This window comes from Dermochelys coriacea, chromosome 4 (assembly GCF_009764565.3).
Source record: "Dermochelys coriacea isolate rDerCor1 chromosome 4, rDerCor1.pri.v4, whole genome shotgun sequence".
Taxonomy (NCBI): domain Eukaryota; kingdom Metazoa; phylum Chordata; order Testudines; family Dermochelyidae; genus Dermochelys; species Dermochelys coriacea.
Genome location: NC_050071.1, coordinates 70,912,510 through 70,936,136, shown reverse-complemented (window position 1 = coordinate 70,936,136; position 23,627 = coordinate 70,912,510). Strand labels below are relative to the sequence as shown.

Here is a 23,627-nt window from a genome sequence, read left to right as displayed (position 1 = left end):
TGAGTTCCTGGTTAACACAGAGCTCTATTGAATTTCGAACAAACCATTAAGCATGACTGGGATGACTTCCCTAGAAATAACCAAACACCGTCTAGACTCCTTAGATGCTGTTAAATGCCAGGAAGGGACCATTTTATAGCTACAGGATAAGCTTATTTGCACTGGTAACCCATTCATGTATGATGGACCAGAGCTAATTAATATCATGATGAAAGCAGTCTTCAGTGGTAAGATAGCTAAAGATATCAGAGTGAAGGTGGCAAGGACTATTTCAGAGCTAACTTTAGACAGGTCATTGTTCATTCCTGGTTGTGTCCAGATCTCTGCATGACATTGATCTATGTGAGACTTTGGGAAAGTGTGAGTTCTGTGTGGTACCAGACATGATTGACATTCAAATGCGATGGATTAACGCATATGTGCCAGGCAAAAAGCAAACAAATCCACATCTTGCATGGTCTTCCTAAGCCAGCACCTATTAACAACATGACTGGTACCTTAGACCAACAGAGGCCTTTCAGCACAGTAATCAAGGATGGTATGGCTGAAGTACAAGCTCTAGACAAACTAGAAACTAACACTTGCTGAGATTTGGCAGAACACTTTATTATGAGGTTATTGAGAAAATTCTGGTGCTAAGAAGAAGTCCACCTTGTGTTTGACATGTATGCAGAGGAATCAATTAAAATATTACAAAAAAAAGAGACTCAATGGTATTGCACCTATCCAATACAAAATCATTGACTTCATGAACATCTCCAATATCACAATGAAGAAGCTACTGTCTCATATTCTCACAAAAGACAACTGTGTACCTCGCAGGAAAAATGCTTGAGCATTCCAAGAATTTCTCAAAGAATTTCATCATTGCATGGCATAATGTAGCTGCGGCCTCGCACTGTTTAGTGGAGTTTCTTCATAGTTCCCATGACACTAAAATTATTTTGGATGCCATCAATGCCACAGATAGACGTGCTACTAAAGTTTGGATTTTTGCACAAGACACAGCTGTTCTAGTGTTTTCTGTGAGATGATACTCAAGACTTCCTCAAGATTCTGTTTTTGTGCCTGTTGCTGGAAAACAAAATTACTGTATATTCCTCAGAGATGCGTTTCTTTCATTTGGATCATTAAAAACCATTGTCCTGCCAGGTTTCCATGCCCTTTTAGCATGTGACACTACTGGAAGGTTGACTTTGATTCAGCCTTCAAAGACTCTCTCCTCGATCTGAAGTTGCTCCTAACAATTGAGACAGTCACTGATGAGGCCATAAGTGCACAGGAGGCATTCATATGCCAAGTTTACCATTTTAAGACCAGTATTACAACACTTGTAGAGCTATGTTGGTGGATGTTCTCCAAGAAGCAGAAAAATGGAGAAAAATTGCCATCAACCATGGGTGCATTTATACCTCCTGTCAACAGGACAAATTATCAAACAATGGAATGGCTCTGGGATGATCGAGTGCATCCAAAAATACCCTCCCCTATCAGGCATGGATGGGTCTTGGAGGATGGACTATGTTATATATAATATATATATAAATCACACCAGTTATATGTGAAATTTCAGTCCTTCAGCTAATCAAATCCTTGTGTGCAAAGACCAGATACTCACCACCATGGAAATGTTTGACAGCCTACCTTATATGGACATGTGTGAGTGTGAGATCAGTGTGATGTGTGGAGATGACACTAATGATGACTTTGATGAACAAATATTTTCAGTCCTACATGTCAAGGTTAATTTCCCTAGGATTACCACAGGTCAATGTCTTTTTTATGTAAGCAATGCATGCCTGAGTTAAAGAATAATTTAAAAAGTTGATTTTTAAACACTTTCTCAAATATATATCTACGTAATTGTTCTAGGTTTGCCATATTTCATACACTGTGGTTGTGGGACAAAGGTATCTGAAAACCCTAACACAACCCATTTCCGATGACATTATATTATCAAAATTTCCACCAACTGGAGGACTTGGAGCTGAGGGACAGCAAGTCCCTCTGCTACACCACTGAGGGTGACACCACTGAAATTATGATTCTGTAGATTTTTACAAATCAAATGACGCCTCCCTTACTTTTCTATCACTAACTTGCCCAATACAATGAGATTTTACTACATTAGGCTCCCAGACTATCTCTGAGGAACTCTTCATGGCACTTGCAGCACTACTCCCTGTGGTTCCTGATGCCTTCACAGAGCTGCAGACTCAGTGTTATAGACTGCAAGTTACATTACATAGAAAAAACTGTTTTCAGAAACCCTGAAAAGACTTCTGCTTGGGACAATTATTAAAAAAAACCTTCCTTTGAGGTTTGGAGTCTGGTTGGGCAGGACCCAGAGGGCATAGGTGCTGACTTTTGATTTTGCTGGTGGGTGCCCCATCCCGGCTTTGGCCCTTCCCCTACTCTGCCCCACTCCACCTCTTTCTGCCCCCGCTCTGTCCCCTCCCCTTAGGTCCTCTCCCCTGAGCATTTCCTGCCCACTGCTCACTCCTTTCTGACCCCTCCTGCCTTGAAGGTGAGGTGTCTGTGTTTGGGGGGCTCAGCCTCCCCCCAGAACTGGCAATTTTCAGCATATTTATACTCTTCTTTCATATTCTGTTATTGAATGTGTGTCTATCATTGGCATCTTAACAATGTAATCATTATTAAAATAGTAATGAAATATATCATTACATTATCATGAATTACAGTATATTAAAATCATTACACTCAGCTACAAGCTGTCTTCACTAACATCCCAGTTTAAAGACATCACGTTCGCTCTGGGCTTCACTCCTGCTTAGGGCCTGTTTGGGATCTGAGGCCACTGATTGCTGTGGGAAGAAGGTGGATGGGAGGGACAAGCAGTGGAGAGTCTTTCCCCTCTCCCTGCCCCTTTCTCCTTTCCCTTCCTTTTGCTCTCCCTGCCCCTTTCCCTTTCTGTTGTTTCTTCTCTAAGTCCTTACTCCCCTTCCAGCTGTTTCCCTCTTCTTGCTTCTCACCCATGTCCCTTTTCCCATCTCTCTCTGCTTCCCACCTTCTGGTGGCTCTGTCTAGTACCTGCTCCCATCCACACACTCAAAGTGGCAGAGGAGGGTCCCCCTCCTTAGTGGGAAGGTTGCCTAGTGGTTAATGCGCAGGCCTCAGGCTCAGGTGTTCTGGGTTTGATTCTCTGCTCTGCCACAGACTCCCTGCTTAGCTTTGGGAAAGTCACTTCACCTCTGTGTGTCCTAGATCCTACCTGCCAAATGGGGCTAATGCTGACCCTGCCTTCTAAGCTAAATCCATTCATAGCTGTGTGATGATGGGGGAAATGGAGATGCCAGTGTTGGTAGATTTGGGGTGAATTTCTCCAGAGCCAGAGAGTGAGAGCCAGCTCCCCAGGGGGGATGGGAGAAAGAGGGACTCAGTCCAGCTCCACAAGGAGTGGAGTCAGGGCTTCAGCCCTGCAGCATCTGCCACTAGGGTTGCTGGGGCTCCCAAGCTGGGGACTTGAGCCCCACATGTTCTGCCAGGGTCTGTGGCTTCTCCCCTGCAGTGTGGCTCCTGCTGGGGTCCAGGGCTTCTCCTCTTCCCCCCTCCCCACCCAGCATGGCTCCTGCCAGGGTCCGGGGCTTCTCCTCCATGCCCCCCTCATCCCCCAGCATGGCTCCTGCCAGGGCTTCTCCCTAGCGTGGCTCCTGCCAGGGTCTAGGGCTTCTCCTCCCTCCCACTCCCCCCAGTGCAGCTCCTGCCGGGGTCCAAGGCTTTTCCTCCTCCTAATCCCCCACTGCACCCAGCCCTAGCCTAGCTGGGCTCCCTTGGGTCACCTGATGCCTGCTGTGGCTGGAGTGGAGCCTAGCTGGCAGGAAGCAACCATACAGGTGGACGCCATGGCCAAAAGCCCAAGAGGTGTGGGGCAGCCCTAGGCGAGCAGGTGCTGGCTGTGCTGCTGCTGGTAGCCCAGCACTCCTGCCCACGCCTAACCCTAGGCTTTTTTTTGTGAGACTCACTCAGCCCCTGCAGAAAGCAGAGAGGTGGGAAACAGCTGATCTGAGCCTTCTATGATTCTATGATTCTATGATTCTACCCACCAAACTGCTGATCACAGCTGCACGCAGGCTGCCCCTAGGAAACAACTCATCTGCCGAGGCACTTGCAAAACAGTTGATCCCTGGCTGCCAACAGCTGGTCATCCCAGTGGGTGTTGAGCACCCCCTATTTTTTTTCTGTGGGTGCTCCACCCTGGAGCACCCACAGAGTTGGCGCCTATGCCGGAGGAGATTTGAGGTGGGCATACCTGCCAACTAGGAATCAATTTTTTCCTTAAGACTAACCTTTTGGCAATAATTCCAATACATTAGTTAATAATGATTAATATATTATATAAAAGTACTTTTAATTGAACCATCAGGAAGAGTGCAGGACTAAAACCATGAAATCCCGTGATCTAATTGCTACAACCTTTGTTCTTCCTTTCCTCATTACCTCTCTACTGTTTGCTATCCTCACTCACACCACTGTAAACTATTCACGGCAGGGCCCTTATCTGTCTTTACTGTAAAATGCCTAGGGCACAGAAGAATAATTAATAGCACTAGTAATAGAGGTGGTCCAAAACCAGACTCTACTACTGAAAACCACCCAGATCTGGGGGGATTCTTAATCTGAATCCCAATCTGGACCTGAAATTTGTAGTCAGCCCTTATTTCTATAGGGTCATATTGTGATATCCTTCCATGTGTTGAACAGTACCTTATATGTGTAAGATTCCTTTCAATATGGGGAAGGATATCACTGTCTAACTCATAATGGGTAGAACCTAACACTATCTCTATATTGGGTCCAACCAAAACAGTGCTTGAAAGACTGATGTGCTTAAGTTGCATGATTCTTTTCCTTTTCTTGGGAGCTGTCAGACGATGCATTACTTAGAAAGTTTAGGTGTAGGGAGTGGTCCTCCATGACATGCAATTTCCCCACAATTCTTAAATTACATATGCTAATTGTTTCTACTGTATTTAGAAGTGACAATCAATATGAGTTACAAAAATACTTTTTTAAACTCTTTTCCTCAGAAAGCTCCTCTTCTCTTTCAATTACATTAAAAATACATGCTCTTGTTTTTTCTCCCCAATTGTCCCCATTTCCCTATCTCAAGTGTGGGCAGGTAGGCATGGTCTGGAGCTGTAAAATTCAGATCCTGAACCAGCAACACCCTGAAATAAGGATTCAGTATTTTGGTTTGGCCTATTATAGAAATGTGGGGGACCAGCTGCAACGTACAGGTCTACTAGCTAACCCACATAGCTATTTATACCATACTCACCTCCCGACATCTATAGGCTGGTCCATGAGGCTCAGCACCGCGGACCAGACTTGGGATAATATTGGGCTCTGATGTTTTGTTTGGGCATATTATAGAAACTGAACCATAAGGCACAATGTTGGTGCAAATGTTGACGCCCCCCCAGGTCCAGGGGATCCGGCTCTGACTCCGCCTGCTGTGATAAGAAAGGGAGAGCGGCTCAGCACCTCAGGCCTGGGTCTGCGTTCAGGGTCAGCCCAAGGCTGGGGGCACTGCGGGCTCGTCCGGGCTTTGACTCGGTGTCTTCCCCTTCCTTCCCCCGGGCGGGACGGGCGCCTGCGGCTGCAGGGAACGGCACCAGCGGACCAAACTGGTCCCGGGTGCTTTCGAGTGGAGTCGGAGCAAAGGCCGTGGCAGCTCGGCGGGGGCGGCCACAGCAGTAGCTATAAAGAGCGCTCGTTTGCCCCGCTCGGGATGCGGGGCTCGCCGCGTCCTCAGCCGCTTGTCGCGGGGAGCAGAAGTGTAAGGAGCGGGCGGGAGGCAGGAGACAGAGCACAGCGGGGAGAGACAGGACCTGTGCCGGGGGCTGAGCCGTGGGGCGCCGGGACCTGCCTGCGGCGCTCGGGGAGGGGATGCCCGCACCTGTCCCTGACTGAGGAGAGGGCGCCAGGACCGCTCGCCTGAGCTCGGGCTGGCGATGGAGGGATGCTGGGCGCAACCTGAGCTGGCCGCTGCCCATTCTCACCTGCTGCTCCTCACCTGGAGCAGGTGGGGTTCGCCTCTGCGCTGCCTTTGCTGGAAGAGGGGCTGCGATTGGTGGGCCACGGTGCCTCGCTCTTCAATGTTGCGTTTAGCAGCATTCTCAGCACCGCAAAAGGCAGAGTAGACCTGACCCCGACCGGGGAGCAACGAGGGGCCTTTTGTTTTCGAAGGGCAGGGCGGAAGTTGCTTGCGATATTCGACAATGAAGCCTACTATCCTGGTTTGTTTTCACTGCAGTTTGTGTAAGAGAGCGATACTTGCTCTGCAAACTCATCTAGTTGGCGTGCACAGGCTGCCAAACTTGCTGAAGTTGACAAGAGGCAACGTTTATTTGACCCACTTGATTTTCCACCTTATATTTGTGAAAACGTCCAATTAATTATTTATATGAAGTGTATTAGTGCCGTTTATTTGTTTGTTTGTTTATTTATTTGAAACAGGTTTTTTCTTTTCTTTTAGATAACACTGTGGTGTTATATGTTTCTTGATTCTGCAAGAAGGCAATGCTGTATTTGGTACTACTTCTTTCCATAATGGAATATTTGTAAACTACAGTAGAACCTCAGAGTTACAAACACCTCAGGAATGGAGGTTGTTTGTAACTCTGAAATGTTTGTAATTGTGAACAAAACCTTATGGATGTTCTTTCAAAAGTTTACAACTGAACATTGACGTCCTTCAGCTTTGAACTTTACTATGCAGAAGAAAAATGCTGCTTTTAACCATTTTAATTTTAATGAAACAAGCACAGAAAGTTTCCTTACCTTGTCAAGTCTTCTTTTTAAACTTTTCCTTTATTGTTTTAGTTGCTTGTGTTTGCCACAGTACTGTACTATACAGTATCTGGGTTTTTTGTTTGTTTGTTTGTTTTGTCTCTGCTGCCTGATTGCATATTTCTGGTTCCAAATGAGGTGTGCGGTTGACTGGTCAGTTCGAATTCGTAACTCTAGTATTTGTAACTCTGAGGTCATACTGTATTATTCATTACTGTATATCATCTTTTTAATTTTACATTTATTCCACTTTAAACAAATACTCAGTGAAATGTATTCTTTTAGCTCCATGATGCTAAACTTTATAGCTGTAAACCAAAGCTCTCTGTGTGATATAATTTTTTAGTTAGACAGAATAGTGAGTACATGGTGCTTAATAGTGGGTGGTCCCTGTTCAGAAGGCTTTGTGCAGGGTCCAGTCCTCTATGCCATACTCAGGCAAAATTTGACAAGTCAAAAGGAATTTCCTGAGTAAATAGTAGGTGGGCCCACAGTCTGAAGACATACACATAAAAGACCACATATATGGAGTCAGAATGTTTTGTGGAGTAGCTGAATATTCTTTGTTTTGGTTTTCACCAAGAAGGTTAGCAGTGATTGGACGTCTAACATAGTGAATACCAGTGAAAATGAGATAGGATCAGAGGCTAAAACAGGGAAAGAACAAGTTAAAATGACATAGACAAGTTAGGTTTCAGAGTAGCAGCCGTGTTAGTCTGTATTTGCAAAAAGAAAAGGAGTACTTGTGGCACCTTAGAGACTAACAAATTTATTTGAGCATAAGCTTTCGTGAGCTATAGCTCACTTCATCGGATGCATTTGGTGGAAAATACAGAGGGGAGATTTATATACACACACAGAGAACATGAAACAATGGGTTTTATCATACACACTGTAAGGAGAGTGATCACTTAAGATGAGCCATCACCAGCAGCAGGGGGGGAGGGAGGAAAATCTTTCATGGTGACAAGCAAGGTAGGCTATTTCCAGCAGTTAACAAGAACATCTGAGGTACAGTGCGGGGTGGGTGGGGGGGAGAAATAACATTGGGAAATAGTTTTACTTTGTGTAATGACTCATCCATTCCCAGTCTCTATTCAAGCCTAAGTTAATTGTATCCAGTTTGCAAATTAATTCCAATTCTGCAGTCTCTCATTGGAGTCTGTTTTTGAAGTTTTTTTTTTTGAAGAATAGCCACCCTCAGGTCTGTAATCGAGTGTCCAGAGAGACACGGCTGCTACTCTGAAACCTGGCATTGGTTTGTGAATTCAGCTTCTGTGTGCCTAGTTAAAATTATGCCTGTTTTGACATTCAAAAACCAATTGGAGAACACTTCAATCTCTCTGGTCACTCGATTACAGATGCATTTGCATCCGATGAAGTGAGCTGTAGCTCACGAAAGCTTATGCTCTAATAAATTTGTTAGTCTCTAAGGTGCCACAAGTACGCCTTTTCTTTTTACATAAGATATAGTTCTTGATTTGTGTATGATATTTTAAAATAGCTGTAACCAGGGGTGAAAGTAACTTAAAGGACTTACCGGTACACCGGAGTCCTGTGGCGTGGCCTTGACCAGAAGAGGCGTGGCCTCAACCGGAAGTGATCTTTAAATCAAGATTTAAAGGCCCAGGGCACCAGCTGTGGCTGACAGCCCTAGGGACTTTAAATCACCCCCAGAGCTACCAGAGGCAGCTGGGAGCCCCGGGGTGATTTAAAGGGCCCTGGGCTCTGGCCATCACTACCGCAGCGGAGCTCCGGGCCCTTTAAATCAGCACCGGAGCCCTGTTGCCACTACTCCAGGGCTCCAGCAGTGGGGCTAGGGAGGCGGCCGGTGCCCCAGGCCCTTTAAAGTGCATCTGGAGCCCTGCCGCTGCTACCCTGGGGTTCGGCAACGGGGCTCAGGTGGCGCTTTAAAGGGTCCTGGGCTCCAGCCGCTGTGGGGAGCCCGAGGCCCTTTAAAGCGCCAGCCTGGGGAAGCTGGTCCAGTCCGGCACGGCGTATTGGCTCTTGCCGGTACGCTGTACCGTACTGTACCAGCTTACTTTCACCTCTGGCTGTAACAATGCAAATACTGTATACAATATATTTTATTTGCTTTTATCTTTCATATAGTTTTGAAAGTACTGTTTTCTTGTATTTGATTGTTTATTTGGGGCCCTGAGCATCTTGTCTGGAGATGGGAGCTTTATTAATGCAAAACCATTATAAATGAAATTTATATTTACTAACCAATATTTGTAAGATTATTTTCCTTTCACTTTTGTTTTATTTTGGTAACTAAAATAAGAGACAGTGATATCCATTTTTTAAAATTGCAGACACTAAACAAACACATAACAAGTGGTGTCTATACCTTGTGCCTACCTGGTAGGTGAATTTCAACCCTGTAAAGTAGGATGGGCACCAATAGTTATTTTTATTCATTTAAATACATCTATCAGAAAATATAACATTAGGTACTGGGATCAATAAGGTGTGATATTATTTTGCTGTGGAGAAACTCACTACACCAAATCCAAAAAACCTTATCATACTCTGCTGTTTGGGAACCATATATGACAGACACTCCAGAGAGGGAAAGCTACTACAGCACCTCTTTAAAAGGTGCAAGATTAGAGAGGTTCCTTGCACCTTTCCTCCCCTTCCCCTTTTGTTCACCCATTGAAGGGCCACACAATTTTTTTCTTGTTGAATAAGTATGACTAGCTTGATGTGCGAAGAAAAAAGATTTGACAAATTTTAGGAAACTGAATTATTTGAAAATGTTGAGTAATTATTGCAGAATATAATAGTGAGTAGAGTTTGTTGGAAAATGGAAAATATTCTCACAGGGATAGTCACAAAATGCTTTCTTTTTTTTGCCCAAGTTTTATTCAATGGAAATTTTCCAGCCACCTCTAATAGCAAGGTGGATAATTTAATGAACCAAGTCTAAGAGCACACCATAGTTACTGAAAATTAATGACTGGCGATTAAATATATTTTTATTTTTAGAGACCAAAAAGAAAGTCTGATGGCTTCTGCACACACTGATCCTCAGGAAGATGGGAGTGTGAATGGGAGTGAGAGTGACAGTAGTGCTGATGAAGAGAGTGAGACCACGGACAGTAGTCTGGAGCATTATTCTTCCCCATTTGATGGAGAAGAAGATGGAGAAACAGAAGTTGAAGAAGATAAAAGCCATCGTGACTTTTCAGATATATTGAGAGCTGAAGAAGATTTGCAACATGTTTCAAAAGCTGATAGAGAAGATTCCAAAGAACTCAGGGACACACGTGAATCCCCAAATCCTGGTGAGATGTTAGCTGCTTATGCCAGTGATTCCCATACTTGTTCCACTGCTTGTGCAGGGAAAGCCCCTGGCAGGCTGGGCCAGTTTGTTTACCTGCTGCATCCGCAAGTTTGGCCAATCGTGGCTCCCAGTGGCCGCGGTTCGCTGCTCCAGGCCAATGGGAGCTGCTGGAAGTGACGCGGGCCAAGGAACGTACTGGCTGCCGCTTCCAGCAGCTCCCATTGGCCTGGAGCAGTGAACTGCAGCCACTGGGAGCCGCGATCGGCCGAACATGCGGATGCAGCAGGTAAGCAAAGTGGCCTGGCCTGTCAGGGGCTTTCCCTGCAGAAGCGGCGGAACAAGTTTGGGAACCACTGGCTTATGATAATGTCTAATTTTTATGGTGTTCTTTTACCACATGAATCCCTTGTAACTGTTTGAGTAAAATCCATATGTTTATTTTAGAACAAAGAGAATGTCTCAGATTTCTGAAGAAACTGTCTTCATTCGTTTGGAAATCCCTGTCAAAAGCTAAGTATGTACAGCGAAATTCACTGAAATAAATGTAAAAATAATTTGTTAGGAAAAAGTTTCCATTAAATCCAGTAGATGGCATTGTTAGCATAATATAATACTGTACCTTTTACTGTGACTGTCCACTATTCATCCAGGTTTATTGAAAATCAAGTGATCGGGGTGTCAAATTCATTCTGTGAAGGAGGCTGAATTCCACTTTTAATTATCATCAGTGGGCTGGGCATTTAGGACTCTATGCTCTGTCCATAGCAGAATGCCCACTGACACCAGTGGGAGGTTTACACAAAGAACACAGCAGGGTTCCCCAGCTCTAGCCAGTCCTCCCCTACATCTTTCTTCAGCTTCTATTCTTTCCAACAGCTCTTGTTACTAGTTCTCATGTCTGTTAGCACCCTCTCTATCCCAGGTCTCCTGTAGCTCTCTCCCAGTAGCTTTTGCCAGCTCTCCACTGCTTCTCTCTGCCTCCAGCAGCTCTCCCATGCTGCATCCTATCTGTCTCTGTGGCTCTCCTTTCCTTTTCAGGTACCGCTCACAGGTCCTTCCTATCTCTTTCAGGGAGCATTCCTCCACTGCTTTCCTGGCTCTTTATACAGCCCTTCTCTTAAGCCCAGTTGGCAGGCAGCTGACTAGTCATAGACGCACGGAATCTAATCCCTCTTAAAGAAGCCAGTCACCCTGTGACAAGCCTCCTACTGGAATTTTCAGAAGTGCCCAGGTGCCATCTTTCCCTCATTTCCCAGTGATCTTCAGCAGGAAGAGGTCTCCAAGTCTTCTTTCTGGCTGGACTAAAGCAAATCTTATATCTTCCTGACATAAGTAGCCTTCATATTAGGGGTGGAGTGAAGAAAGAATCCCCCTAATTGTTGGTTTGCTGGAGGCAACCCATCATGATTGGATTCTTCTTGCTAATAGGATACACTGACATTTCTTGGGCTGAGGAAAGAGGTAATATTCAATATCTTTTCATCTCCTTTTAAAATTCTTCCCTACTTGAAAGAACTCATCCTTTTAAGATGTTAAACGAACTCCCTTACCTCGCTGAAGTTATTGGCATGCATATAATTGTTAAATATTATAACTGGGGCTTCAGGCAAGATGGTGCCCACTATACATTCTGTGGTTGTATCCAATGGGACACTTTCTTTCAGAATCAGGAACAGCTTCCGCAGCAACAGATATGAGTGGTAGCAGCCATAAAATTTGATTTGGGCTAGATAGCATCCATAGTGTTGAAGAGTGAGAAAATTTCCATTACATTGAATAAACGAAGAGGAATGTTGGCAGCTTATGACCGACTTTAGAGGCAAGAAAGATAGCTTACTTCTGAATTGGCCTATACTACTCAAATTTGAAGATTTTAAAACAAGTTTTCTAATGAATTAAATCTTTTAGCCATCAAATGTCCCCCTCTGCCTCCCATTTCCATTTGTGCAAGATTATGCTTATACTCTATCTCTTTTCATTCAGGTATGTCAGTTTACTAAATGACTTTGTGGAGTCTGAATTTTTTGTGATTGATGGGGATTCCCTGCTTCTCAAGTATTTATGCAAGAAAAGACAATATCTGCCCTTCTTTTACTTAGTTGAATGCTTTCTGCTGGATTTCACCCAAAAAGGAGCAAAATATGTAATTGTTTTCTTCAAGGTACTGTAACAACCAACTCTTATTTGCATACTGTTTAAACCACTGCACTATTTCAAAAGGAATTGATTGTAAGAAAGGAAATTTCATCAGTAGATTTTAAAAAAATACAATCTATAATAATTATGAACCCAATCTTGCTCCCCTATCCCAAATCCATATGCAGAAGGGACCTGCTTATCTAGACCTCACATCCCCGGGCACAAGACTGACTCAGCAACAGCTGGTTTTCTGTCCCAGGACTCTGCTGAGGAGGCAAACAGTGAGCAGTCCTGAAAGATTCATTACTCTGACACCTGTCATTGTTCCCTCACTGGTCTTGCAGACATTGGACCCAGGCTTCTGTCTGTACTAGCTATCCTGTGGCATTGGAGGATGGTGAGCGAATGAGGAGGTAGAGAGCCCCTGTGCAGTTGTCCCTGGCAGCCTTTCAGCCTTCCTTCCCCAGCCAGGATCTGTGTGGCTCTCAATGGATGCAGGATGTTTGGGAGTAGGCCCTGCAGCCTGTTTCCTTGGCTTGGATAAGCCATGCTACTCCTGATGGACTGATTAGGAAACAAATTGTCACAATGAAAACCTTGCAGAGATTTCCTTTGCTCTGTGGGTTTTCCCACAGCACAAGGTCATTGGGCCAGAGTGTAAGAAAGGCAAATCTGTTTATTTCAGTTATATGTGCAAAATTGCCATGTACATTGGTCAAACTGGACAGTCTCTATGAAAAAGAATAAATGGACACAAATCAGACGTCAAGAATTATAACATTCAAAAACCAGTCGGAGAACACTTCAATCTCTTTGCTCACTTGATTACAGACGTAAAAGTGGCAATTCTTCAACAAAAAAACTTCAGAAACAGACTCCAGTGAGAGACTGCTGAATTGGAATTAATTTGCAAACTGGATACAATTAACTTAGGCTTGAATAGAGAGACTGGGAGTGGATGAGTCATTACACAAAGTAAAACTATTTCCCCATGTTATTTCTCCCCCACACCACACCCCCCACTGTTCCTCAGATGTTCTTGTTAACTGCTGGAAATAGCCTACCTTGCTTGTCACCATGAAAGGTTTTCCTCCCTCCCCCCCTGCTGCTGGTGATGGCTCATCTTAAGTGATCACTCTTCTTACAGTGTGTATGATAAAACCCATTGTTTCACGTTCTCTGAGTGTGTATATCAATCTCCCCTCTGTATTTCCCACCAAATGCATCCGATGAAGTGAGCTGTAGCTCACGAAAGCTTATGCTCAAATAAATTTGTTAGTCTCTAAGGTGCCACAAGTACTCCTTTTCTTTTTATAGACAAGTTAGATATCTTCAAGGCACCAGGGCCTGATAACAAGTAACAAGCCCTGTGGATGGGGGAAGAGGTAGACATGCTATATCTTGACTTTAGTAAAACTTTTGATACTTGCATGACCTTCTCATAAACAAACTAGGGAAACTAGATGGAGCTACAATAAGGTGGGTTTGTGGCACCTTAGAGACTAACAAATTTATTAGAGCATAAGCTTTTGTGAGTTACAGCTCACTTCATCGCACTCCTTTTCTTTTTGCGAATACAGACTAACACGGCTGCTACTCTGGAATAAGGTGGGTGTATAACTAGTTGTAAAACTGTTCCCAGAGAGTAGTTATTAGTGGTTCACGGTCATGCTGCAAGGGCATAAAGAGTGGGGTCCCACAGGGATCAGTGTTAGGTCCAGTTCTGTTCAATATACTCATCAATGATGTAGATAATGGCATAGAGAGTACATTTATAAAGTGTGTGGATGATACCAAGCTGGGAGGGGTTGCAAGTGCTTTGGAGGATAGGATTAACTTTCAAAATGATCTGGACAAACTGGAGAAATGGTATGAAGTAAACAGGATGAAATTCAATAAGGACAAATGCAAAGTACTCCACTTAAGAAGGAACAATCAGTTGCACACATGCAAAATGGGAAATGACTGCCTGGAAGGTGTACTGCGGAAAGGGATCTAGGGATCATAGTGGATCACAAGCTAAATATGAGTCAATAGTGTAACACTGTTGCAAAAAAAGCAAACATCATTCTGGGATGTACTAGCAGGAGTATTGTAAGCAAGACACAAAGAATAATTCCTCCACTCTACTCTGTGACAGTTAGTCCTCAACTGGTGTATTGTGTCCAGTTCTGGGCACCACATTTCAGGAAAGATGTGGACAAAATGGAGAAAGTCCAGAGAAGCACAACAAAAATGATTAAAGAAAACATGACCTGTGAGGGAAGATTGACAAAATTGGGTTTGTTTAGTCTGGAAAAGAGAAGACTGAGAGGGGACATGAGAACAGTTTTCAAATATATAAAAGGTTGTTACAAGAAGGAAGGAGAAAAATTGTTCTTCTTAACCTCTGAGGATAGGACAAAGAGCAATGGGCCTAAATTGCAGCAAGGGAGGTTTAGGTTGGGCATTAGGAAAAATTTCCTGTCAGAGTTGTTAAGCACTGGAATAAATTGCCTAGGGAGGTTGTGGAATCGCCATCATTGGAGATTTTTAAGAGCAGGTTAGACAAACACCTGTCAATGGTGGTCTTGATAATACTTAGTCCTGCCATGAATGCAGGGGTCTGGACTAGATGACCTCTCAAGGTCCCTTCCAGTCCTATTATTCTATGATTCTATACTTTGCTCAACATTACCATAGTTCAGTGGGCAGTTACTAGTATTTTGTATTTCAGTAGCCCACAAGTCCTAGACAAAATTGTGGCCCCATTGTGCTAGGCACAGTACAAACAACCAATGACATTTGCAGGAAAGGTTGCATGTAAGAAAAAAATATGTCAGATTCAGCAAAATATTTAAACTTTCTGAAGTTAGTGGGACTACCCATGTACTCATGTATTTGTGTAAGGGCTTTGCTGAATCGGGACCTATGTTCTTCTGACAAAATCACTGGGAGTTTTAGTGTGCAAAGAATTGAGGATCAGTCCCCAGAGTGGGATACTAAAGATTTTTTTTAAAAGATCACTAAAAACAGCTTTTCCACATAAATGAAAAAAGAAAAAAAAATCAAAGCTTTTAATCTACTTTCTGCCTTTTATTATGACCAAATATATAGAATGTTGTGAAGCTCTTTAGTTATGAACTTTGTACATCTAAAGATAATGAGTATTAAAGTTCATATTTAAAATCAATTATCTTTGCTATCAGCTAATAAAAATGTAGTCCTTAACTTGTATGATATCTTAAAAGTAGTTATAACAGTACAAATTCTATGTACAGATTATAGCTATTACAGTTCAAATTTAATGTTATGATAACCACATAAGATATAGGTTTCAGAGTAGCAGCCGTGTTAGTCTGTATTCGCAAAAAGAAAAGGAGTACTTGTGGCACCTTAGAGACTAACAAATTTATTAGAGCATAAGCTTTCGTGAGCTACAGCTCACTTCATCGGATGCATTTGGTGGGAAATACAGAGGGGAGATTGATATATCACGAACCTTCCAATCTTGTCCTAGTCAGCTTTCTTGTGAAGGGCTTGTTCCACAAACTGTGCCAGCCAATGAGGAAAGGTAAGTTCATGTTCACTACCTTTTTAGGTTTCAGAGTAGCAGCCGTGTTAGTCTGTATTCGCAAAAAGAAAAGGAGTACCGGTGGCACCTTAGAGACTAACAAATTTATTAGAGCATAAGCTTTCGTGAGCTACAGCTCACTTCATCGGATGCATTTGCATTTGCATCCGATGAAGTGAGCTGTAGCTCACGAAAGCTTATGCTCTAATAAATTTGTTAGTCTCTAAGGTGCCACAAGTACGCCTTTTCTTTTTACATAAGATATAGTTCTTGATTTGTGTATGATATTTTAAAATAGCTGTAACCAGGGGTGAAAGTAACTTAAAGGACTTACCGGTACACCGGAGTCCTGTGGCGTGGCCTTGACCAGAAGAGGCGTGGCCTCAACCGGAAGTGATCTTTAAATCAAGATTTAAAGGCCCAGGGCACCAGCTGTGGCTGACAGCCCTAGGGACTTTAAATCACCCCCAGAGCTACCAGAGGCAGCTGGGAGCCCCGGGGTGATTTAAAGGGCCCTGGGCTCTGGCCATCACTACCGCAGCGGAGCTCCGGGCCCTTTAAATCAGCACCGGAGCCCTGTCGCCACTACCCCAGGGCTCCAGCAGTGGGGCTAGGGAGGCGGCCGGTGCCCCAGGCCCTTTAAAGTGCATCTGGAGCCCTGCCGCTGCTACCCTGGGGTTCGGCAACATTCAAAAACCAGTCGGAGAACACTTCAATCTCTTTGCTCACTTGATTACAGACGTAAAAGTGGCAATTCTTCAACAAAAAAACTTCAGAAACAGACTCCAGTGAGAGACTGCTGAATTGGAATTAATTTGCAAACTGGATACAATTAACTTAGGCTTGAATAGAGAGACTGGGAGTGGATGAGTCATTACACAAAGTAAAATTATTTCCCCTGTTATTTCTCCCCTCACTCCACTCCCCACTGTTCCACAGATGTTCTTGTTAACTATTTGAAATGGCCCACCTTGCTTGTCACTGTGAAAGGTTTTCCTCCTTCCCCCCCCCCGCCCTCCTGCTGATGATGGCTCATCTTAAGTGATCACTCTCCTTACAGTGTGTATGATAAAACCCATTGTTTCATGTTCTCTGTGTGTGTATATAAATCTCCCCACTGTATTTTCCACCAAATGCATCCGATGAAGTGAGCTGTAGGTCACGAAAGCTTATTCTCACATAAATTTGTTAGTCTCTAAGGTGCCACAAGTACTCCTTTTCTTTTTGCGAATAACCCCCAGGAAACACATCTGAACCTTATTTTCTTGACTTCTTTTTTGCAAGAATTGTTTTGCAGAAGCTTCTATTAAAATTGTTTAGTATTGTATTAAAATGAATGTATAATCATGTCGCTAACCCATTAAAATTCATTTAGAGATATGCAACTATATTCACTTTAATTAAATTTTTAACAGTGCATTCCTAGAATTTTATAAATCTTAATCATTTATAGTAAAAAAGCTTGCCTACAAAATAATAGGAGCCTTGGCCCAAATTTCCCCTTCGATGGAGAAATCCATGGGAAGGGGGAAAGTCTGCTGGAAACTACAAAATTGTTTCTGTAAAATTTTCCTCATATACATCACTGCAAGTGCAGGGGATTACAGACGAATGGAAAGGGGAAGAGACAAGCTGTGTAGACATGGTGCAACTGAGTGGGTCCTCAGTTGCCACTGGAGATGGCCTGCCACTTCACTCAGCTTCCCAGGGCTCCTCTCCCACAGAGCAACCTGGATCCTTTAAGAGTCTTACTTCTGTTTTCTGAATTCCTGGTGGCTGTACCCTGCCTTCCTTTTCATGGGGAATAGAGGAGCCATGGATCAGTATCTCCCAGGGGAAATTCTGGGTCCTGAGGGCACATGTTGCAAAGTGGTTGCTCCATGGCTCCATCCATACTTGGCAAATCTACACAGAGCTTGAGGTCTTAGCCCATAATGTGCCTTTAGAGCAGTGGCTCTCAACCTTTCCAGACTACTGTGCCCTTTTTAGGAGTCTGATTTGTCCTGCGTACCCCCCACGTTTCACCTCACTTAAAAACTACATCAGACTTACAAAATCAGACTTAAAAATACAAGAGTGTCACACTATGACCAAAAAATTGCTTACTTTCTCATTTTTACCATATAATTATAAAATAAATCAATTGGAATATAAATATTATACTTACATTTCAGTGTATAGTATATAGAGCAGCATAAACAAGTAATTGTTTGTATGAAATTTTACTTTGTACTGACTTCACTAGTGCTTTTCATGTTGATGAGTTGATGTACCACCTGGAAGACCTCTGTGTACCCCCAGGAGTACACATACACCTGGTTGAGAACCACTTCTGTAGAGGGACTTTTGCAGCTTCCTAGTGGGGATGGAGGAAGAAGATGATTGTATCTTCTTTATTTGGAATATTGAAATGGTTATTACATTTCTACTGGGGCTATAGTAATTATGGATGGAGCTGGTAGCATTGCCTATGCTTAAGGTTAACTGGCACTTCCTATTGTAAGACCCTGTTTTCAGGTGGAAAAAAGTAGTATATGGTCACCTAATTAAAGACTATCAAAAGGCATATACACTAAGGAGACAAATTAAATTTCACAAGCAAGCTTTATTTTGGCATTCCCTAACTTTTGACTTTGCAACCTTTCTGTTCTTTTAACATATTTAAAAAAATGCAATGGATATATCAATCACATCTTTATATATATGGAAATCTTTGTATTGCCTTTTACTCGTATGAAATGTTTAGGAACAAATATATCATTCTGTACAACATTACTAATAGCATACAAGAAAACAGCAGTGATATGCACAAAAATATAATATTTTAGTATTCTTCATTGTATGTCATTAGTAGAAAGAGTTCTGAATAGGGTCTATTGGAATATAAATGTGAAATAATAATCTCTCAATTGTTTTCACTTTCTCCAGGATGTGGAACAGATGTATTTCAGTTACCCTATTTTCCTTTTCCATCGTACTGCGTTAATACAACACCTGAAGTGCAACACTGACATTGTTATTCATACAGAGTTTTCCAATTGTTTCTCACCAGAATGGCAGATTTTCCTCAAGGCAAATTATCCATATTTTGTGATAATTTCTGATTTAGGACTTACCTCTCTACAAGAAGACTATTTACATATATTCATCGCTCATACCTTGTCAAAGAAAATCAATGTTGTGCTCACTTCAGGACAGGAGTCTGATGCTCTTAGAGTTTATGGATATTATGTCCAGAATGCATATGAACACAGGTTATTTTTTCAGCAGGTAAATTGCAATACATCTTCTTTAAGGATTTTAAGTAGGAAAAATGTACCATTTATATATAGAATTATATTTTTAATTATAACATCTCATTGGCAATTTTTGAATCAAGGCTGAATGTTCTTCTAAAATAGATGTGCTAGGAATTATTTGGGGAAGTCCCACAGGAGGTCAAACTAGATTATCACAGTGGTCCCTTCTTTGAATTTGAAAACCAGGTTTTTATACATTAAAATCATAATGCAGTGATAACATTTGGCTTGTCTGTATGCCTTTCATCTGAGGATCTTAAAGACCTCTGCATACATTAATTCATTTGGGGCAAATTCTAGACCCCTTCTCCATAGCAACATGCTAGGCTATAGGATTCAGTGCTGTATGGATCTTCCAGTGCTTCTTGCCATGGGAATAAAGGGAGGGGAGGGGACGAGAGAGAGAGAGGCATAACATGTTACTTCAGTTTGCAATAACCTAGCCCAGCTAATCAAGCTGAGTTGAGGATTTGGCACTTAATTACTGTACAAAATGGTCTGATCCTTCTTTCCTTACACTGAATAGTACCGTATTCTGTGGGTGATCTGATTGAAATCCATGGGACTGCTCCCATACTAAATTATATCACTGTGGGTAAGGATGGTAGAATTAGGCCCTGTGTTGTTATCCTCATTTTACAGAGGGGGTAGATTCAGGTTATAAAGTGGCTAATGTACTTGCCCAAGTTTACATAGTAGGTTAGTGATGGGCCAGGAGTAGATTACAGATTTCCTGACTCCCAGTCCTCAGCTTTAATTAATTAATTTATTTTAAACAGAAACAGTTCTGGTTCCCTGGTGCCTATTTGCCATGAATTTGTCCTCAAAGAAAATTTATATGATGGACTGTAGATCATATTTGTTGTCACCCTTAAGTTCCTAATGGCCTGGACATCCCAAGCACTTGTTGAAATATAGCCTATTAGGCAGCCTCAGGAATTTATGAGCAGCATGTCTCTTTCCCTGTACTGTTCATTCAGGGCCTGATCCAAAGCCCTTTGACCTTAATAGGAGCCTTTCCATTTACTTCAGTGGGTGTGCATCAGGCCCTGCTTTTGTTTAACATATATAGTAACTCATACCACTCAAGTTTAGGTCTTGGGCATGTGGTTTTTACCCTGTTGTGACAAAGGAAGTTTCTTTACAAGTGATGTTAGTTGCAGGCATAAGCAGAATGGCCATATAAACTCATGTTCCCCCAGTATTTGAGGTTAATAAACTTTGGGTAAATTTTTCAAAAGCACCTAAGTGACTTAGTCACCTAAGTCCCATTTTTCAAAAGTGCCTAAGTGGCTTTTGAAAAAGGGACTTAGACACTTAAAAATTTTTTCCCTTTGATTTTAATGTATAACTTTGACTTGTATACTTTTATTCTCATTTAGCATGAAAAGGATCTGCAACATACTTGTGAAACCATGGTCAAACACTTACATAAAACCCAGGATACAGCCTATCTGTATAATTTAAAGATGAGCTTGAGAAACATACAAGAAGAGGTAACAACTATTTTACCATTTTTTTTCTAGTTACACAGCTCAGTAACAAAAAGTGTGTTCATGCAACAATCTGTCAGTTGTGCAGTAGAAGTCAGATAATGGTCTTGTGGAGGAGGCCATGGGACCCACTCCCAAATCCCATGGATTCCTCTGGAATTCCAGGGGCCTCACTGTGTACTAAACTATTCACAACAAAGGATATTTTTTGGAAGAGAGATTGCTTACAGGGATATTTCATAATAATAATATTTAGCACTTATACTGTGCTTTCCTATTCAAAACAATAGACAAATATTAATCCGATATATTGATTTTAGGTTACTATACAGAGACACAGTAAATCTTCCTTCATGAGCTTAAACAATAATTTTAAACAATTACAAACCCTCTGCCACGCCGAGTATAAATTACCCTGTCAGAAATCAATTGGCGGCATTAGCTGAGATGAAGACCACCAAATCCAAGAGTTTCAGAGTGCATTTTTATGATTAGTTTCCCCATTCAGTTTTTAAAGTATTAAATATGCCTGCTATGCCATTGACCTTTTTTTTAGTGCTATTGAAGACAATAGCAAAACTCCCATTGACTTCAGTGGGAGCCAGACCAGCTCCATAAGCTGATGTTCACCCCCAAAACTACTGGCTTTTTGCACATGGGGCCTTATTGAAAATCTCTTGAAGTCAATAGAAATATTTAATGGGCTTGGATTGTAGTAGAATTGCTTTTAAAAAACTAAGTTTAATGACGCACTATCGCAGGAGCAGAAAATGAAACTATTTTAACTAACTTTTTTTTCCCTTCGGTATATCTTGATGCACTGCTTTTCTTCATTGATTGAGTTATATAAAGATAAATGTATATGTCTCCTTTATAATCTTCTCATTATAAAAATAATAATATTAACACCTTATGATTGTAGGTATGTCGGACTATTTTGCTGCTGAAGCATCTGTGGCCAGAAGGATCCGACATTAGATATATAGTTTGTGTTCTTACATGTACAGTGGGATTAAAAATGTACAGTAACATGTTAGAAAATTCAAAAGTTTCTGAGGAAACAAATGAACAACTAACAAAAAATTTCAGTCAGAAGGTGAGATTTCTTTATAACTTCTCATCACCTGTTCATTCTCTTAACATAAGTGTTTTGGTAACGTTGGAGAGGATTGTCCCCCAAGATCCCATGCTGAAGAGGGTCCCAGTGGCTTCTACAGCATCATGTCTTGCTTTCTCTGTGTATCTGCTGGTCCAGAGAACTGCATGGAAAGGGAACGTTGACTGGGTGGATTGGCAGAAGAGTAGGTGGACCAGGGGGTGAACTTCATTCTACTACCAGCCCCTCTAACAAGGAAAAAATGATGTGGCTTGGAGCTGTATTATCGTTTCTACTGAGTCCTCTCTGTGGATGAGATCACCACTTAAGCAGAACCCCAGTTAAAGGTGGACAGCCATAGCCAGAAAGAGTCCCTGACAGTGGTGGTCCAGTGGAGTTGCATTGTAGGTGGGGATGGAGCTACTCTGGGCCATCGTTGGTGTGAAGGAACAGGGCATTATGCCACCTACTTAAGCCAACTACTTAAGGAATCCATGGGGTTTGGAACCGGGTCCCATGGCCTCTTTTCTGAGAAGTTTTACCATAGGAGGCAATCTTGGCAGTTATTCTTTTTTCTTGTTCCTCATACATAACAGTATAATAACCATTGTAGAAGAATATAATTTTTCATATTTTTTTTGTTCAGGGAAAAAGTCTCAATTTCTTACTTGCCATATGTAACCCTTCATCAATATCTTTTTTTAATATATAATTATGCTAAAGGTCTTATGTTTTAATTAGTCTAAGATGGAAGCAGTGTAACAGCATACATGTAGAGTAGAACATATGGTAGGTTGTAGGAACATATTGAAAAAGTAACTATGATAACTATCTCAAAATTAATAGGGTTTACAAAGAAAAAAACTCACATAGGACTCTATTTAAATATTAGCTTCTCATCTTAAAATAATGTAATTTTTATCCAGGCAGATTGGTAATTGGTTTACTAAATTCCATATGATTTTCAACAGTCACATTACTTCCCTCTTGGATTTATAATGGAAGTGGTAACTGATCCTCAGTTATCTAATTCTACAATAAAAGGCATGTGATGAGCTAAGTATAGCCAAAAGTGATTATAACATACAAATTGTATAACAGTAACAGTTTTTTGCTGCACTGACAAAGTGAAAAATAACTGAATTATATTTTTAAAATGAATTATGTTCACCACTAATTAATATTTATTATTGAGGTACTTAGTGAACTGTATATTGGTTATGTCCCAACAAGAGAAAAGTGAAGCATTAACACTGGAAGAAGCCGCAGATCTGTATAGAATGCAGTGCCTCAGTGTGGTTTTTCTTCTCCACTTGCCTCTTTCGCAACGAGCTCAGATTAGGATAATTAATTCCTGCTGGACTAAGCAAGTTTTACCATTTATAATCATGGTAGGTGTACCAGGCCCTTGGCTCCCACTGACGCTGGGTGCAGCAAATGCTTCCGTTTTCCTTTCCTTGGTACGGTACTCTAGCCCCCTGGCCAAACCATACAGATTTATTGTACATAGTACAGTGGCAGCCTGGAAGGTCTTTAGCTCTTTTAAAAGCAAGTGGAGTTTGAACAGCTTGCTGTTGAAGCAGAGTGGTCCAGTAGGTAGGCTAGGAGTACAAGACTGAGTTTATATTCCAAGCTCTGCCACTGACTAGTTGTGTGATCTTGGACAAGTCACATCACTTCTCACTGCTTTATTTTACCAGTCTGTAAAAATGGGATCGTCATACCTTCTTTTGTAAAATGCTTTGAGCTCTGCAGCTAAAAAGTGCTATGTAAGAATTAATTGCATTTTTTTTAATAGCAACAACATTGTGACTATTTTGTTCTGAAGCAACTAAATGATGAAAGTGACTGGCAATTGGATTTAACTCACCTGCCTGATTTAAGGGACAATTCACTGTTAAAGAATCTTTCACATTACTATGAAATAGAATACTGCTCAGGT

At 41.9% G+C, this 23,627-nt stretch overlaps 1 protein-coding gene across 1 annotated transcript in view; it reads left to right on the top strand.

Moving 5' to 3' along the window:
* Positions 1–5,474: 5,474 nt before the first annotated feature.
* The window catches only part of LOC119855074 (probable ATP-dependent RNA helicase DDX60), an 80,645-nt gene continuing 62,492 nt past the window's right edge, over positions 5,475–23,627 (top strand). Inside the window, 8 exon segments of the mRNA XM_043513849.1 lie at positions 5,475–5,800; positions 9,808–10,088; positions 10,550–10,619; positions 12,089–12,266; positions 18,726–19,067; positions 20,479–20,592; positions 21,512–21,685; positions 23,484–23,625. Coding sequence (XP_043369784.1) covers positions 9,827–10,088; positions 10,550–10,619; positions 12,089–12,266; positions 18,726–19,067; positions 20,479–20,592; positions 21,512–21,685; positions 23,484–23,625 — 1,282 coding nt within the window. The 5' untranslated portion in view covers positions 5,475–5,800; positions 9,808–9,826.